Raw genomic sequence first — 19748 nt, 5'->3', positions numbered from 1 at the left:
GCAGTTACTTCTTTATTTTTAAGGTAAACAACTGGCCAACATTTTCCTGTAAGTTAAATAATGTTCTATTTATTCCTTCATTAAATATAACTCCAGGTTCTCTGTATTCCTAACAATGGTCAGATGCGGGAATAAACAAGTGATATAGACATATATTACTTAATATTGGTCACTGGGGCTAGTTTTTAGGTTGTAGGGTTTCCATTCACACCTAAGCATTTTCTTGCTACTTCTGGCAAGTAGAGACTTAAGGTTACTATGTAAAAATATAAAAGGTATTGGCCAGAAACAAGTTAGAAGCAGATCTGCTAAAGATATAAAGAATTATATTTACTTTCCCATTGAAATGATTGTATGGGATTTTTGTAAAATATTGACTAAGAAGAATGACAAATGAGGTTTTAGACCTTAAAGTAACATTAGTCGCCACTGAGGCATAATAATCTCTACTGGTACTCACTTCAAGTGTATGATAGTGTGTGAGTACCCTACATGCATTCACACTCTAATAGTTATAACGTACAAGGTAACTTGTTAGAGTACAAGACTATGCTTGTATTAATGTATCTTAAAATTTATCATCTGTATAAAAAAGCAAAAGAATCTTCTAGTACTTCAAGTGCTGAAATAAATATATAACATCCTGAGAGAATAAAGTAATAATTTAAACGCATAATGAAAAATTTAGCAACAAATATGAGATTAATAGCAGTCAGATAGATATAATCTGCAGAAAGGTGGAATGGCCCTAATGAACTTTAAAAATGAGCTGGGATCTGGTTTGCCTTGAGAAAAAAAAAAAAGAGCAGTCTCTAGTAAATAGTGCTCAAATCACAACATCACAGCTAACATTTAAGTTCTGTTGTTCACTGTGGGAGGGTTTTCATTTTAATTATTGAATCTTCATTTGTGTTTTTGAAAAGTAAATATTTGGAACTCTTCTAATGAAAAACAGCTGAGTATCAATGGTTATTTGAAATACTGGGATATTTTAGTTGTTTCCATTCAAATATAAGCAAATCATAGCTGTATGAATCAGATCATAGCAGTATGAGTCAGGATATAAAGTTAGGTCCCATAAATTATTAGTATTATATTACAAAATTTTGATTACTTCGTAAGAATTCCAAGAAGAGGAAAATACTGTATTAAAAGGATCTGTATGCAGACTAATTTCTTTGTTATTCTACTGCAAACATCATTAAGTATTGGCAAAGAAGGATCACTAAAATTAATTTCAGTACCCTCTTGAAATTCTCTTCTGTCTGGCAAAGGCTGATTATTTAATAACAGGGTAAGTTTTGAATGCTATTACAATTGCACTAATTTTAAGTACCTTACCAAGTTGTATATTTTAAGTAAAAAAAAACCTAGATTAAGTACATAAGCATTTCCTCCCATGGACAAGATAAGCAGAACTTGGGCATTGGAGGGACCCTACCTAGATGGTACCGCTTCTCCAGAAGATTCACCAGAGGGGATTTTGACAAGTCAGCTGGTCAGTTCATCATTTGGTTTCTGCTAGGTCAGGCTAATTGAATTTGCAAGCATCTGTCACAAAGCTGAGGGGAGTGGGGGAGTACAGAGCAGGAGCAAACTGATTTGGGAGGCTCCTGAGATTAGAAGGAATAGGGTTATTAATCACTGATGTTCACACCACTCTCCCTGGGCTCCTGTCTTATTTAATCAGTAAGGGGAGGGAGAAACCGAAGAGGGGCCTCAACCAGGGACAAGAACAGACAAGTATTTCTCGGGTCCGGGTTCATGCTCTTTCCTCCCTGTATTAGTGGTACTGTCCCTTCTCTGCCTTCCTTGCCAAGAAGAAAGAACTTCTGGAAATTGCAACATATGACTTAGTTAAACTATAACGTTGACCTGCGCAACAGAATGATGGTTACTTTCTCGTGGAATTGGAATAAGTAACCCAGGCCTTAGCTGTGGTCATTAGAATGGAAGCAGCTGGAAGGAAAAGGAAGTCTACCCTCTGGTGCTTTAAAAAAAAAAAAAACTTTTTTGCTCAATATCTAATAATTCCTTGCCCTAACACCATGATAGAGGGAGCGAGGAACTCCACGCCCCTGTTTTCTCATACATTTGTAAAGATGCCCTTTTTATTTATTCCCCTTTAAGTCCACTCTTGAAGTTCATTTTAATTGATCCTACTGCTCTCTATTGAGAGGAGCGGAATTGACCAAACCCTGGGACAGGCCGCGCCCTACATCTCCTGAAGCAGCCGCATGATCTCTTGCAACAGGCTGGCTGCCCGGCCGTCTGCTCATCTTGGCAGGTCTCTAAATGTTTTTATAATGCTTCTACTTTATGAATTTCATCTTAATGACAACTTATTTAGCAGTGGAAGTGCTAACCTAGACCAAAGACTTAGCTATAGAAAGTGAAAATACTTTTTACGCAGAAAAAAATGGGAAGCGGTAAAGGTGCATACGGATTTATGTTTTGCCCCGTGCACGGGGTGAATACACTGAGTAAGAATTTCCATAACAGTCTCTTTGGGATCCTGAGTGTGTATGAGAATGGAATGTGAACCTTTTTTTTTAAGTGTTTATATTATTTTGCAATTTTTATTAATTTATTTTTGTTACAGATGTTTCTCCTTTTTCCCCTAGACACTCTCCTTTTGATGCCCCACCCCCAGCATTGTTGTCTGTGTCCATTGGTTATGCATACATGCATATAAGTTCTTTGGTTTATCTCATCCATCCCCCCCACACACACACACACACACACCCCACTTCCCTCCTCTGAGGTTTGTCAGTCTGAACCATACTCCTTTCTATGTCTCTGGGTCTATTTTGTTCATCAGCTTATTTTGTTCATTATATTCCACAGATAAGTGAGATCATGTGATATTGGTCTTTCTCTGATTGGCTTATTTCACTTAGCATGATGCTCTCCAGGTCCCTCCATGTCGTCTCAAAGGATAAAAGATCTCTCCTTACAGCTGCATAGTGTTCCATTGTGTATATGTTCCACAGCTTTTTGATCCACTCATCTATTGATGGGCACTTGGGCTGCTGGAATGTAAAACTTTTATGTTGAGTTACTTACACCATAAAAATGCTTAGTGTTAACACTTACCAAGTTTGCATTTTTATAAGGTGTCTGTGGTGATTGATGTAATACACGTAAAGCACTTGTGGACACTACTTGGTATACAGTAAGTGGTCATTAGATGTTACTTATGTTACTTCTCCTTTTCGTTTTTTTAAGGACGTAAGTTCTGCCATCAGTTCCAACTCTAAAATTGAGTTTCTTGGATTCTGAAAATAATCAGTGTTAGCCATTATTCTTGTTGTTTTCTTCTTCTGTGTTTTCTTATTAAAGCTTTAGATTTTCATTGTAAGGAACAGGAATTCTACACACCTAAAGGAAAGCGGAGAATTAAGACAGTGCCATCAGTTCAAACACAAAAATATTGAACTCAGAAGTGTTTTCCTAATTTTTCAGATTTTCAGAATTTGATAGATGATTTCGGTGCTTCTCTGTCATCTCTGAGAATTAAAATGTTTTTCTTGCAGTTTCCCTCAATAAAGATACAGTGGCTTTTCTTCTTCAGGGTAAACTTCATGTGTACATATAGGCAGAATTTCTTCTGTCATTTGTGAAAAGTCCTGCTGTTCTGCTAATAACCGAATGAGCGTGTCCGGGCGCCGCACGCGAGCACTTGAACCGGCACGCGCGGTGTTCGGCTCTCCCTTTGAACGCCGTGCCCACGTCCAGTGGGCTGCCTGTTTCCTACTGAATAATGCATTGGTGTGCCAGTCTTTTCGCCCAAGGCTGTTACAGCTCTCCTGGTTCCTCCGCTCTTAAAAAATTGATCAGCTTTCTTTCCCTGTGATATTTGGAGAAGGAACAATAGAATTTGTCCATATTCATTTAAAAAGTCTTTATTCACTTCAACCCTTCTTACTCCAGACAACGTTTGAGGGCTTAATTAGAGAGTCAGTAAGGTACAATAAACTTCAAAGTTTAAGATTTAGGTAATAGAACAAAGGAAAAGATGAGATGACTTCTACACAAGAGGCTCACTGTAACGAACTAGGTCACAAAGCCTGTCTTTTTCCAAGTGGCCTTGGAACCCCTTTAGACCCCAGAATGAGAGCCCCAGGCAGGGCGGTGCGGAGGGTGAGCAGAGAGGGTGGCTAGGCGGGAACCTTGCCTTCGTTACAATCCCCAAATGATTCTGATTCACACTAACGTTTGAGAATCATGTTGTTCTAAATGTTTTAGCATCCAATACAGAAAGGAAGGGGTGTTTTGTTACATGATTCACAGTGTCCCTAAAATAGAAACAAATCAATTGCCCTAGAGAGGCATGAAAATTCTTCTTTACTGAGACCAGAGTACTCTTCTCTTGGGGTGCTTTGACGGTAATATAATACCCATTAATAGTAATCTGTCTTTTCAGAGAAAGTTTGTTGTAATAGTCTAAACTCATAGGTATTGGTTTTGATATCTATGACAGGTAAGTCATGCTGTACAATTCCTTCATCCACAGTATAGCAGGAGAAAGGAGGGGGAAAGAATTATCTCTGCACTTACATGTTAGAGGATAAAATCAGTTACCTGACACTGTTCACGGTGTTGTATTCTTCTTCCCCCTCTTGCCCTTGTTCTCCAAGCCCACACTCTTTATTAAGAGATGAAATCATATTAGGGACTTTCAAGGATGCTCAGTCTGTGTGTTCTCAGTCTGGTCACTGAGCAGTCCTTCGACCTTTGTAACGTCCTGTCTCTCCCCTGTGCTCTTTCCCCCATCCATTCTTTGGCCTCATGAACACCTGTGGATGGAGCTCCTTTTCCATTTATCATGGATCCCTTGCATCAAAGGCACACCTTAAATACAGTCACATTCAGACCATTGCTGTTTCCTACGAAATCAAAATTGCCAATTTCCTCCCTGGCTATACTATCCATCTCTGACACTACAGTTATTTTAGTCGGTGAACCAAATAGGTATTTGTTATCCTGGTTATGACTTATAGTCTCTCAGGTTCTTTTCAGTTCTCCCTGTATATGATCCTTGAGCTGGTGTTAAATGCTCTCCCAGACTAAACCTGTGGTAACTAGCATCCTAACTTCCTGGCCCCTTTGTATATTTGCAACCATGGAATATGAGAAGCAGTAATACAGGTAATTGGAATTACTGATTAATTATTTGAACTGTTACGCGGAGTTAATCACTGCCTTTATGTTCTAGTAGCACTTGACTCTTAGACTCCGTTGAACTTGGCCCATTGGAGTGCCCTTGTTAAGTGTGTGGCAGTCTCTCTCCCTGGAGTGTGAGCCTCTGGCTTCCCAAACAGACCCAGATGCTACTTGTCTTTTTTATCTACCACTGTTTCTGGCACACTGTAAGCCCTGAGTAAATGTATTTTAATTCTCACACTCAGCTATCATGTACTTATTTTCCATTAGTACATTTTTACTATTATCATATCTAAATATTTGTTGAATCGGATAGATGAGCTGGGAATGTATTTTGGTGTCTTATTTGTAGTGTTTTGGCCACCAAGAGATAAATGATATCTTATTTCATTTAAGAAAATACTAAGGCCCTGGGTGGTTTGGGTCAGTGGTTAGAGCGTCCACCCGCGGACTGGAGAGTCCTGGGTTCGGTTCCTGCTAAGGGCACATAGCTTGGTTGCAGTTTGTCCCTGGCCCTGGTTTGGCCCTGCGGGTGGCAGCCACTTGATGTGTACCTTTCATGTAGATGTTTCTCTCTCTCTTTCCCTCCCACTCTCTCTGAACAAAAAATGGAAAAATGTCCTCAGGTGAGAATAAAAAAAAATCATAATGGGGTTTAGGTCACAGAGTTGGAGGCTTATGGTGCCTGAATACAATGTAGGACATGTTCTAATCTACAAAACTTTAATAGTGTATACAACACTTTTAAATCACATATGCTTATTATAGAGAATTGGCAACATATACAGAAGTAAAAGCACCTAAATTCCACAACTTAGACAGGGTGTATCTTAACATTTTGGTGTATTTTTTGTAGTATTTTTTCGTTGTTAATTTTAGTACTTGAAGTTCTACCCTCTACATAATTTTTCACTTTTCCTCTTTCATTTTATTCTACATGCTCTTGATCTATTTTTCAGTCTGTGATTCCACAGAGACTCAGAGTTATAAATAATGTGCATAAAAATACATATCTTTGCATAATCATGGTTTTGTGTGACCATGCTCCAAAATGTTGCTTTTATATAGAATGAAAGTTCTTGCAAACTTTTGCTTACAAACAAACCTTTGAGCCCATTGCGAATAAAATGAAAGACTGATTTCCCTTGTGATAGTGCCGTGAGCAGTGTTTTTCATAAAGTAAATGCCATGGACTGGCCTTTTTTCTCACTCAGGATGTGAAACCTCCTGAGAGAAATTTTAAATAGACCAGCACTTATTTTCCTCTTGTTTGCTCTAATGAGGTGTTAGATGGCTCATCTTGGAATTAGAGGGACAGTAGATGATGGAAACAAAGACTACTATATATCATTGTTTGAGTAAAAAAGTTCACAAGTCATGTACAGTCTTTTTTTTTTAATTGTTGGAAGTATTACAGATGCCCTCCTTTTCCCCCATTGACCCCCTCCTTCCCACCTCACCCCTCTCCTGCCTTCCCCAGCCTAGTGGCCATTGGTTGTGCATATATGCATATAAGTTTATTGGTTTAACTCTTCCCACCTACCCCATCCTCCATCCCTCTGTGCTTTGTCAGTCTGCTCCCTGCTTCCATGATTCTGGATGTCTTTTGGTCGACAGCTTATTTTGTTCATTACACAAATAAGTGAGATCACGTGGTACTTGTCTTTCTCTGGCTGGCTTATGTCATTTAGCATAATACTCTCCATGTCCCTCCATTGTCTTCTCAAAGGATATGAGATCTTTCTTTCTTACAGCTGCATAGTACTCCATTGTGTATATGTACCACAGCTTTTTTATCCACTTATCTATTGATGGGCACTTGGGCTGTTTCCAGCTCTTAGCTATTGTAAATAGTGCTGCTATGAACATAGGGGTGCATATATTCTTCCTGATTGGTGTTTCAGGCTTCTTAGGGTATATTCCTAGAAGTGGGATCACTGGGTCAAATGGCAGTTCAATTTTTAATTTTTTGAGAAAACATCCTTTTTGTAATGCTGTCTTCACCGACCTTGAGGGTACCTGGGCAGTCAAGGCTGGCCACTGGGGTAGAAAGCAGTGTCGCTGACTCAGGAAAGCGTGGCGGTGAGGAATGTTGAAAGTAAGCCATTCAGAACAACCCTGTACCCTTCCCTCTCACCCTACTCCAGGGTCTTTATTGTTTCTTTAATTCTAATTGTTTGAATACTTTGGTTTTGAATGTTAACTATTATAATCATTTAAGAAGTTAAAATTTTACTCATATTTGTACTGGAAATCACTGAATTGTACCCTTTAAAAAGGTAAGTTTTATGATATCTAAATTATATCTTAATATAAATTTTAAAATAAGGCAAAACAAAGATGGAAAGCCATCTCATTCATTCAGTCATTCAAACAGGCATTTCCTAAGTGTCTAAGAATATAGGCAGAAGCCTGCTTTGGCAATTGGGAGGGTGAGTCATAAACTGCATCTTCAGGGAATTTATAGTCCAGCAGAGGAAATACAATGTGTAAGTCTCATCTTAGAGGGAAAGTGGTGGTACTGTAAGAGAGGCGCAGGTAAATTGCTGAGGAAAAGCAGAAGGAAGATTAATAAATTACAGCAGCAAACATTGAAGAAAGAATTGAGAAGGACAACATTTGAGTGCTGATCAGTTTTCCATGAATCCATGTAGAATTGATCGGTGGGTTGGTAGATATAGTGGTGGTAAGATGAAGGAGTAATACCCTGCTGATAGCTCACACTTTCTCAGTGAATATTAGGCAGAATTTCACTGGAGGCTGAATAGATTGGGACAGTAGAAAGGGAAAGACTGTGAAATTAGCCTTTGGAGAGTTGTAGTGCATCTTAGAGAATTTCAAGTGAGGTTAATTTGTGTGTTTCTGTCTAGAGCAGCGGTACTCAACCTGTTGGTTATGACCTTTTTGGGGGTCGAATGACCCTTTCACAGGGGTCGCCTAAGACCAATAGAAAACACATATTTCTGATGATGATTGATAACAGTAGCAAAATTACAGTTATGAAGTAGCAACAAAAATAATTTTATAGTTGGGGGTCACCACAACGTAAGGAACTGTATTAAAGGGTCGCAGCATTAGGAAGGTTGAGAACCACTAGTCTAGAGCCTTTTAGCCACTAGCTGTAAATATATGCACAGTGGGAGAATAACTGGACATAAGTAAGCGGCATTGAGTTCATGACATGAATGTAACAAAGGGAGCACTGGCCCAGGAATTTGAGAATGGTGAAAGAAAGTAATTATAATGGTTTGGGGAAGTAAGTTTTCAAAGCAGTGTCAGCATCACCTGGAACCTTATTGGAAATGCCAGTTCTTGGTCCTAGAATCAGACTCAGGGTGGGGCTCAGCAATCCGTTTCAACAGGCCCTCCGGGTGCTTCTGCACCACACCACTACCTGAGAACCACTGATCTGGGAAATCTGAACTACTTAAGGCACTAAGTGTGGTATGGGAAAGGGGAAGACATAGGTAATGATGGATAGCTGAAAAGGAGTCGAGCATACGTATGGCTTAACGTCTCCATGAGAGTGAAGAATTGTGTGAATGGAGGAATTCAAGTAAGTGAGCCGTGAGGGTGGGCAGTGCTGGTCAGAGACTAGGATAATTGAAGGATTTTGGAAGTGGAGCAGTTAACAGACTCACATGTGGTCTGGATGTTCTGTGTTGAAGCAGCTCTCATCAAGAATCATGACACAGGGGTAGGAGTGGAGCAGAAAATTGTGAGGCAGGGATTGAAACCTCCGCTGACAGGAGTGACCAGCAAGTAGGCCAACAGCTAAAGAAAGAAGGTCAGAGGATAGTCTAGTGTAGCTCATTTCCTTCTCCTTGTCATCTTCTCCCTGCTTCCTCCGGTATATAGGGCATGAGAGAAAAACAGCCTGGACTCTAGATCAAAGCTGTAGGAAGGTGGTGCCCTCATGTGCAGTCTTGGTGCAAAGGACACAGCCGGAGTGTGGGAGGGGTGGGACCAGAGGAAGACGGAGTCAGATTAGTGACTCTGCAGATTAGTGTGGAAGTAAATGACCAACTGGAAATGGGTGACCTGGAAGTCTTGGACTCCTCCTGCTTGTGACTGTAGTAGGCAGACGTGAGGCATGCAGAAAGCCCTCCTCACTGACATGGATAGGAGGCACGTGTTCAGTTAGCTGGAAAGACAGTTATGAGGAAATAATGTGTTATGTACCTTCAACATTTTAATTTTAGTTGTGTAATAATTTACCGCATCCACTGCTCGACCTTATAAATTGTTTTCCTTGCGTAAAGCACACTCAGTATTGTCATCTATGAATTCCAGGTTTGGTTCTTTCAAATAGAACAAGAACTGAAAGATACTCAAGAAGAAACCCAAGGATAGAACTGTTCTAGATTTTTACATTTTATTCTTTATTAGTATTATTATTATATCTCATTATTATTGCGTTGCTTATAAATTTTTTTAAATAATTTATTTTTACTCTTTTTAAAGCATATAGTTTGTTCTTGATGCAACTGTCTTTGAGCATTTTATGTTGTATTGACCTGTGTATTACCAGATTAAATTCATAATTACAGTGACAGACATAGATAGCTTGGGAACAAACACACCTGATTAGATATATATGCAATTTGAAAAATGGGACATGCAAACCTGCATGAATTCCCAAGTGTCCAGTGTCCTGTGGATGTGTGTTTTATAGAAAAAGATTAGTAAATTAATCTGGCAAACTGATGAATGGGAGGTCTTATTGGAGGCTTCTGTCATGGTTCTCAGTGGTGCATGCAGGAAGGTCAGCGATCCTGTTAGGCGGGTGAAACGTGATTTCTCCCGAGGTGTGTAGAGATGCAGAGCCAGGATGAAGGACCGGCCTCTGACATGGCGCAAGGTCCCCTTGGGAACCCTGAGGGACTATAGAAATACTTAACATTTTTACTTTGCTCTTTCCAAAGATTCATAAAATCATTTAACTTAGGAAACTTGTCTTATATTAACTATGATTAATAATTAGCTCTCTGAGGATTGCTGTGATTTCTGGATTATTGCTTGATTTAACACTAGTATGACAGCCCTGGCCAGTTTGGCTCAGCGGTTAGAGCATCAGCCCGCAGACCCAAGAGACCCGGGTTCGGTTCCCACTCAGTTGCAGTTTGTCCCCTGCCCCAGTTAGGGTCCAGTGAGTGGCAACCGGTCGATGTGTCTCTCTCACATCAATGTTTCTCTCTCTCTCCTCCTCCTTCTCTCCCTCCCGCTCTATCTGAAGATAAATGCAAAAAAAAAAAAAAAGTCCTCTGGTAAGGATGAAATAAATAAATAAATTCCTTTAAAAAAAAAAAAAAAGACCAGTATGACAAAATTAACTAGTGTGTTAGCTTAAAACATTATATATGTGAAATCATAATTACTACTTTTCTAACCTTTATTTTTACTTTATTGCTTGCATCTAATACACAAAGAGAATTTCTCAATGTGTAAAATAGATATGAAAAATTTAATCATGTTTTAAACCACTTTTAAGACCTTTGTGTTTGGGTAAAATATTTTTCTCTTAAAACTGTTCATGTAGTTTCCATAGTTATCCATGTTATTGACTGTGTAAACACCATCCCAACAGGGAAATCAAATTTTTTCAGTTAAAAGAACATCTTTTATTAGGATGACGTTTTAAATCTTTTGTCAATGTACTTTAGCATATGATACAAATACATGTATTTATAATATTAGGAACTAAAAGAGTAAAGCAGCCCTAGCCGGTTTGGCTCAGCGGTTGGAGCATCAGCCCACAGACCAGAGAGTCACAGGTTTGGTTCCCGCTAAGGGCACGTACCTTGGTTGCAGTTTGTCCCCGGCCCCAGTTGGGGTTGTGCGGGTGGCAGCCACTCAATGTGTGTGTCTCTCTCTCCCTCCCACTATCCCTCCCGCTATCCCAAGATAAATGCAAAAATGTCCTTGGGTGAAGATAAAAAAAAAAAGAGCAAAGCAACATAACTTAGATCATGGAAATCTTTCAGGGCTTGTAGTCAGCTGTTGTTCTGAAACTTCCAGTCTTCTCACTTAACTTGGTCTTTCTCCCAAGTATGGACATGACCCAAAAGATGACTGATGTAAGAGTCATAGAGGAGTGTAGTATTTATTTGTTTATTTTTTTTTTTATTTTTGTTTATTATTATTATTTTTTAATCCTCACCTGAGGACATCTCTCAATATTTTCTTCAGATAGAGTGGGCGGGAGAGAGGGGAAGAGAGAGAGAAAGAAAGAAACGTCGATATGAAAGGGACACATCGAGTGGCTGCCTCCTGCACGAACCAACCAGGGCCCGGGAGACAAACTGCAACCAAGGTACGTACCCTTGGCAGAAACCGAACCCGAGTCCCTCTGGACTACAGGCCGACATTCTAAGCGCTGAGCCAAACTGACCAGGGTGAGGAGTGTAGTATTTGGAAGCTATCTGCAACACCTGTAGGACATACAACCTTTATGCCCCATGAGTTAAAATAATTATGACTAAATTTCATCTACAAATATGTTGTATTTAGGGTGGCTACCATTGTCAGGGAGAGTATGTTCTGTATCCCTTTCATTCATGAAATTAAAGTGTTCTTATGTGCCAGAAAAATTGTGTCTTCATTAAGAACTGATAAGTTTTGTTTTGTCAGATAAAATTGTCATGGACTGTTTTGCCTTGGTTGCCAGTGTTTTAGAGATAGTTTATAGTGATTATGCAGCTAGAGTTTTCATACAATTATCTTCATCTTGTTCCTCTCTTACCCTCTTTTATCAGTCTTTAATTTTTGTTGTAGTGATTCTATCATGTGTTTTTTATTATAAATATTCTTTTTTTATTTTTAATCCTCACCTGAGGATATTTTTTTATTTATCTTCAGATAGAGTTTGGGAGGGAAAGGATTTGAGAGAGACACATCCATTGGTTGCCTCCCACACGACCCTGACCAGGGCTTGGGACCAAACCGCAACCGAAGTATGTGCCCTTGGTTGGAAGCTAACCCACAACTCTTTGATCCACGGGCCGGTGCTCTAACCACTGAACAAACTGGCCAGGGCTAAATATTCTTAATTCCTTTTTGAAAGTTGGTGGTGGATACATTAGTTAATTCAACAAACAATTATTGAGTACCCAATTCTTGCTGTTGACATAACTCTGTTATACTGGCAATAGTGAAAAGGCAACTCTGGCTTTAGGAAGCTAAAGAAAAATAACTTTTTCAAAATTTGTGGGAAATGCATTGGAACATAGAGTATGTATTTTGCCAGTCATTTAAAGTGCTCATGTTTATTCTTTTAATGCTGGTTACAAGTCGCCATTAGGATAGATTGTCATTACCAAAGCCTCTGTGATTTCTAGAGCCGTTTTGCTCTGTTCGGATGTATGTTTCAGGACTGGAAGCTGCGTCTCACCTAACCTCTGAGATAGCATCTGAGATAGCAGTGAGCACGCAGCCCAGCCTTTTCTGTGCTTGGACGTCAGCGGAGACCTCGGAAGCCTGCTTCTGTGGCAACACGCTGCCCTCAGGCCTTTTAGCTTCACTCTGGGGAGGAGACGGTGTGTGTGAGATGACCAGAGGTGGTCCGGGGAATCTTTGAAGATGATGATAGTTTTGTCTGATAGGGATTATACAATGATTTTGAAAAGGGAAGGCGTCCCTGCTTTGAGTCTGAAAAGGAAAAGCAGCCTTTTTCTGTTGTTCATATTGTCCTTTTATGAGGAGGACTCTCTCATGCTTTGTGCAACCTTTGAAGTCCCTTGACAATTCAAACTACTGCATGAAGACCTAAAAGAATATAAATACGATGGTAGCCAATTTCATAAATGGTTGGCCAATAGCATCATTTACAAAACATTGGAATTTGCACATTTTAAAATGTAAATTAAATGTATCTTTTTGTATTTTATCAAGATGTACATGCCATAATCCCCACAGCCTGTGAACGTGTTATATTACAGGGCAAAGGGAAATTAAGACTGCAGATTGGATTAAATCTGCTAATCCGTTTATCCTGAAATAAGATTGTGCTATTGTCTGGGTTAACCCGAAGTGGTCACAGGGGTCCTTGAGGAGGGCAGAAGAGGACCAGAGTGAAGTGACTGAGAGAAACTTGACCCACCTTTGCTAGCTCTGGAGATTGAGGGAGCTCCCCAGTCCCCAAGCCAGGGTATGCAGGAGACTTCCAATGCCTGGAAAAGGCAAGGAGCCCCCGAGCCTCCAGAAAGGAACGCCCTGCTGACACCGTTAGTTTTTGACAGTGTCGGATTTCTGACCCATAGAACTGTTAGATAATACATTTGTGTTGCTTTAAGCCACTGAATTTGTGGTAATATTTTATGGCAACAATAGAAAAACTAACATATTTACCAGCGTTCAAGAAAAGGAGATGAAGATGAATCTCCAGGCACCCCATTCGGGAGAAGATTTAGTGGGGGTGGAAGAGGGAACTCTCGCTGCAGGGAGGTGCAAGGCCTTGAAATCCAGCCCTGCTCTCCCATTAGTACAGAAAATCTACCGGTGCCTGTTGCCAGTGCAATGACCTGAAATAAAACTCTTCAAAGCAACATATCTTTGCTTCAGCCGGCTTCCAGTCTGCCCATGTGCTACCATTAGAGTGATCTTTTGACAGAACAGATTTAATTGTGTTATTTTTCTTTAAAATCCATTTCGCGATTTCCGTTGAGGACAGATGTAGCCCAGCCATGTAGCATGGCAGTCAAGGCCTCCGCCGGGGAAGCTTCTGCTACCGCCGTATGTCACAGCCTCCCCTTTCCTGTGCGGCTCGGGTTCAGCCAAGGCAGCTTCATGCTCTGAGAGCCTAGCAGAGTATTTTGCACTTTCCCCCTTCGTACACGTCATTTCCTTCACCTCCCGTGAGTGTCCTGCCAGATCATCATACCTGCTGGCAAACCCCTATGTATCCTTCCAAGCCTCAACTCAGGCTTTAATTCCTGGGAATACCAAGGAACCTTTCACATCAGACAAAATGGTTTGCTCTGTCCTTTATGCTATATGGTGAGTTGAATACCTTGCGATATTAAAATGACTTCTTTCCCTTTCATTTTCTTATACTAAACTGTGAACTTCTGGAGAGCAACAACTGGATCTGGTAGCACAAGTGTGGGAATTAGCATTTCATTCAGTTTATGCAGTGGGTACTCAATAAATAATATTAAGGGAATAAATGATTCCAGTACCTAACCTGGCCAGTGCAACACCAAGATGCTGTTAGAACAGTTCTTTCTGACCCCCAGCCAGTCTGTGGTTGCACTCTGCCTCTAAAACTTAGGTATTATAAAAATTTTAATTTTATTAAAATTTTTTTTTTATCCTCACTCGACATTTTTGTATTTATCTTTGCATTTATCTTCAGATAGAGCAGGAAAGAGAGAGGGGAAGACAGAGAGAGAGAGAAACATGGACGTGAGAAAGACACATCAACTGGCCGCCACCCACACAACCCCAACCAGGTTGGGGACAAACTGCAACCGAGGTACGTGCCCTTAGCGGGAACTGAACCCGGGACTCTCTGGTTCGTGGGCCGACGCTCTAACCGCTGAGCCAAACTGGCCAAAGCTAACATAAAATTTTAAACAACCAGGGAACATTTCCATTTTAAATAAAATTCTGACATTCAACTTATTTTGCTTGATACCACTCCTCTTTTTATCCCATAACACTTGCAATTTTGTGATTTTATTGTGTTGAAAATGAAAACATTGAAATGATCTCTCTGTTTTACTTGTGGCTCTGTTTGGAAGAATTATTTTGTGCAGTGTATCTGTTTTTATCCTTAAAACATTGAGAATACTCTGTACTTTAATAGAATACATTGCAAGTATCAAATTGTTACATGCAGCACATCTCTGTTCTTTTAAGTACACAGTTGTGCAGCGTATGGTGACCCCTCCTTGGTTCCGTGAACTTGGAGCTTATCCTTGACAGTCTAGTGGAACACCAGCTGCCCCTGGTCCGAGTTCTGGGCTCCAGTTCACTTTGGAAGCCCTCAGCCCTCTCTCCTCTTGCTCGAGTGTCGTTTCTTATGATACAAAGTTCAAAATGAATTTATCTATTCACGATTTGTTTGAGGTCAGCTGAGTATTTTTCTATGTGAATAGCTCTTCCGTGGAATAACCCTCAGCAGCAACTGTTTTGTTCTTGCCTTGCAGGTACTACAGCGCAACCATTCTGCAGATGTCTGGCGTTGAAGATGACAGGCTGGCAATCTGGCTGGCTTCGGTTACAGCCTTCACGAATTTCATCTTCACACTCGTGGGGGTCTGGCTTGTTGAGAAAGTGGGCCGCAGAAAGCTTACCTTCGGGAGTTTAGCAGGTGGGTGCCTGGATGAAGGTTCACTTATAAAATTTTCTCTAACCATGACGAGTTCAACTTCCAAAATACAATAGCAGCACCATTTCTGATACTGTTGTTAGCCACACAATAGAGTTCCTCTAGACAAAAGCGTTATAAGGAGAATTTAGTGACTTTTATAATCTGTAACTAGAAACTAGAATGTAATAACCAGAATGTAAAGGTACTGAAGGTACCGTTTTGCCGTTATTCTGAGTTCTGCTCAAAGGTACAAAAGTGGCAGGAACAATCGCAGTGTGCTCTCCTTGGTTGGAAACCTCGGTGCTCGTAAACTCACTTGTTAACAGAGGTTTTATTCTTTTTAAGTTTGGAATAATGTGGAAGTAAAGGTGGAACATTCTACCTCAGAGCTCTTCAGAACAGTGGAACACTGGAACTATATAATTTCTTCACAAAGCAGGGACAGACTCCTTTTGTGTTGGAACCAGGCTCAATTCTATAGTAAATTCAGCTTCATTACATTTGTTTTCTGGGATAGCTAAATAGGACAAAACCTTTCTCACTTTGAAGTATCTTTTGTCTTTAAAGTCTACCCATTTCATTTATTATTTCTCTGTATCACAGGGGCTGTTTTACTTGACAGACGAGACCCTTTTTGCCACTGTCTTCACATGGTTTCGTAATTCAATCTCTAATCTTTTTTACATATTCAGGCAGATTCCTACTTCTCCATTAGCTACCTTCTCCATTAGCTATCTAATGGCTCCTTTATACGTTTATTTAGAGTAAGAATACATTTTCCCATTAAAAGCTAAAGTTACCGGGCCAGCATTAACGAAATTCTATTTTAACCAGATATAGCATTAATTTAGTAGAATTGCTTCAGGCACTTGTTCTAGATTTGATGACAAAATGCATTCTGGGTTTCACACCCAGTGATTAAGAGCACAGCTCTGGCCCAGCCAGTGTGGCTCAGTGGTTGAGCATCGACCCATGCACCAAGAGGTCGCCAGTTTGATTCCCGGACAGGGCGCATGCCCAGGCTGTGGGCCAAATCCCCAGTGGGGGGCATACAGGAGGCAGCCAATCAGTGTTCTCTCTCATCGATGTTTTTCTCTCTCTCCTTCTCCCTCTAAAAATAAATAAAGGCAAAAAACCCCACATCTCTGCTATACCCCTAACTCCATAAGGAGGATTGGAGAGCATCCTCCCTCTTCTCACCTAAGCAGCGGAAGCCCGTGAGTCAGTGTTGTCGGTTGGACTGTAGTGTGGGCATTGAGGGGAAGGAGACGGGAAGGGTGACTGAGGGACAAAGGCATCAGCACACGGTATCAAGGGAAAGGAGGGCAAGCGAGGGTTTAAAAACCACACATTCATAAACCTGTTGAAGAAACCAGAAGGGTTTGCCTGGAAAAAATGTCTGAAGGGAGATCTAATAGAGATCTTATTCTAGCAGATGATAGATGTGATGAAGACATAGATTTTTACTTAACATAAGAAAAATATTCCTAATAACCAGAGCTATCCAACAATAAATCCAGCTGCTTTCTTAGGACGGTAAACTCTCAGAAAACAGATAGGACCATCAGGTAGTGATGTGCTAAAAATACATTTCTCCAGGTGGTTGGAAATTGGATTTGCTAACCCCTGAGGCTCAGGTCAACTCTAAGAAGAGATAACCGACACTTTAAAAGCTTTTAAATGGATACCCTTTATTTTCGACAGGGCCTCAATATATTGCTACCTTAAGAGGTCTGTTTTGTAAATAGAATTGCAGGTTTTCTTAAATTTGGGACTTGGCCTTTGAGGTCTGAGGAAACTGATTTTGAGATCTGCAGACAACCCTTTCTGTAGCAGCCTCTGTTCCTGCACCTGCCGCTTCCCAGTGAGACTCTTGCTCATCTGTTCTGCGCATTTGGAGGTGCCCTGGAGCCAGGCTGTTTGAGTTTGGAGGGGGTGACTCTGAGCAAGTTTCCATTTGCTCATTGTAAACAGAGATTAACTGTAGTCCCTACTTCATAAGATTGTAATGAGGACTGAACACATTTGTACATGTATAGCATTTAAAACACTGCCTGACACAGAGAGTCAAGCGCCCAGAGCAGTTTAGCTATCATTCTTTACTATTGCTGCCCACCAGTGAGGAAGTCTTTGTCGTTTCCACTATAACGTGAGATCCATTTGCATCATCAGAATGCGGGGACTTTGCTGAACTCTTCTAGCTGATGTCATGTTTCACCGCGCAGTAGGGGTCCTCTGCCCCAAGGATTTCCAGAGCCTGCCCCTGCCTATTCAGAGGAAGCATTAAGACAGTTGTTTGGAGGGAAAGACCAGGAGACTTCAGGGATTGCTTCTGTGAGCAACCTGTAGGCACTTACCTGCCATGTTCTCTTTTCAACCCAAACTATCAATACCCCAGCTCCCTCCACTGCCTTGCCAACAGTGAGGCCTCCAGCTGGAGGGAGCTCCTCCATGAAGTAGGCACCTAATTTCCCTGTGATGTGGCCAGTTAAAGTGATGAGGTAGAAATGACAGTGTGCAGCAGGTAAAAGGCCCAGGTTTTTGTCACAGGTCTCTTTACCTGTACACAGATATAAATAGCGCTGTTTATGCAGTTCTGGTTTTTAACTGTGATTAAATGGGTCCCGCTAGAACATAATGACCAGTGGAAGTTAGACTGCTTCAGAAGAAAACTTCCTGCCAAACAGCTGTTAGTGTGTGATGGATCGTCCCTCGGCACCTGCGAGGGATTGTTTCCAGGACGCCCGCAGATACCGAAATCCACAGATGCTGTCTTTTAGGTTAAATGGTGTATATTTGTGTATGACCTATATACATCCTCCCATATACTTTAACTCATCTCTAGATTACTTATAATACCTAATACAATGTCAACACTATGCAAACAGTTGTTAAGCTGTATTGTTTAGTGAATAATGACAAGGAAAAAATGCCTGTACATGTTCAGTTGTGCCTGACTACATAGTACACATCAGAAATATGGTTTCAATTATTTTCAATACTCGTTTGGGTGAATCCATGGATGCAGAACACGTGGGTACAGAGGGCCATCTGTATTAGTGTTACTCCACTGTGACCCACAAAACAGATGTTTATTTCATTTTCTGATGACGATTGATTCTGGGTTTGTCATTTTTATTTCAATGCATTTGTTTTATTTATTTGTAGGTATATACTTGATATTCTAATAGAACTAAGTTATTAGAATGCTGTTCTAGTTTAAATTTCTTAAATTAGCTTAGAATTTTTAAGTTTTTCAGTTTTGTTCCTTATTTTGTGTTTTTATTATAACTTTATATTTTATTGGGTTAAAAATAGTACAGCTTATATCAAAATAATTTCAAACAGGTATTCATTCTTTAAAACTGACTGCAAATAAACTATATTTAGCAAGACCTGGACAAAGAAACTTTTTATACAAAGAAATATAAATTATAGTCCATGAATAATTTTAAATGTAGGACATTTTGTGGTCTTCTAAATTTTAATATTTTCAAAGCTTGCTCAGAGGACTGGTTTTTCTTGTAAATATTACAGACTTAATGACAACCTCTTGATTCTTTTAATAGAAGGTTTATAGCTATGTAACTTTATTGCTTATAAATGAGAAAGCCAGAAATACTGTGTTGTTTCCCACAGGTATTTTGGTAGTAGAATATTTCTGAAAGCATCACTCACAGGCTGTCTCCATCAGAATTACCATGGGTATTTCTTCTGAAATGTGGATTCATGTGCCTTACCCCCGCATCTTCTAAGTTAGAATATCTGAAGATGGGGTCTGGAGCATGTGTACTTTAAAGAGGCTCACCAGGGGATACTTATGCACACAAAGTGTGCTGCATTGGAGTGGTGGGAAGGGAAATTATATTTTAAGTATTTACTAATAAACTACACCCTGCACCAGGTAGTTAATGTAACTTTTTACATCAGATATTGTGTGTTGTTTTTGTCTTATGTGCGTTTTTTTTTTTTCAATTTTTCTTTCTTTCTTTCTCTCTCTCTCTCTTTTTCTTTCTTTCTTTTTGTTACAGATGTTTCTCCTTTTTGCCCCATTGAAACCCTTTTCGCCCTCCCTCCCTGCTCCGTCCCCAGTTTTGTTGTTCGTGTCCATCAGTTATGCATACATATATATAAGTTCTGTGGTTTATCTCCCCACCACCACCACCTCCTCTTCTGGGGATTGGCAGTCTATACTCTACTTCCACGTCTCTGGGACTACCCTGTTCTTCAAACTATTATGTTCATTATAATACAAAAATAAGTGAGATCA

General features: G+C 40.2%; 1 protein-coding gene across 1 annotated transcript in view; it reads left to right on the top strand.

The window, feature by feature from the left end:
* Positions 1 to 19748, top strand: part of SLC2A13 (solute carrier family 2 member 13) — a 322426-nt gene that overhangs the window by 201542 nt on the left and 101136 nt on the right. Inside the window, exon 5 of the mRNA XM_036252063.1 lies at positions 15315 to 15478. Coding sequence (XP_036107956.1) covers positions 15315 to 15478 — 164 coding nt within the window. The remainder of the gene's footprint in view (positions 1 to 15314; positions 15479 to 19748) is intronic.

The sequence above is a fragment of the Molossus molossus genome, unplaced genomic scaffold, assembly GCF_014108415.1.
Source record: "Molossus molossus isolate mMolMol1 unplaced genomic scaffold, mMolMol1.p scaffold_m16_p_10, whole genome shotgun sequence".
NCBI classification, from domain to species: Eukaryota; Metazoa; Chordata; class Mammalia; order Chiroptera; family Molossidae; genus Molossus; species Molossus molossus.
Note: the sequence above shows the minus strand (reverse complement) of the source record. Positions and strands in the feature narration are given on the sequence as shown.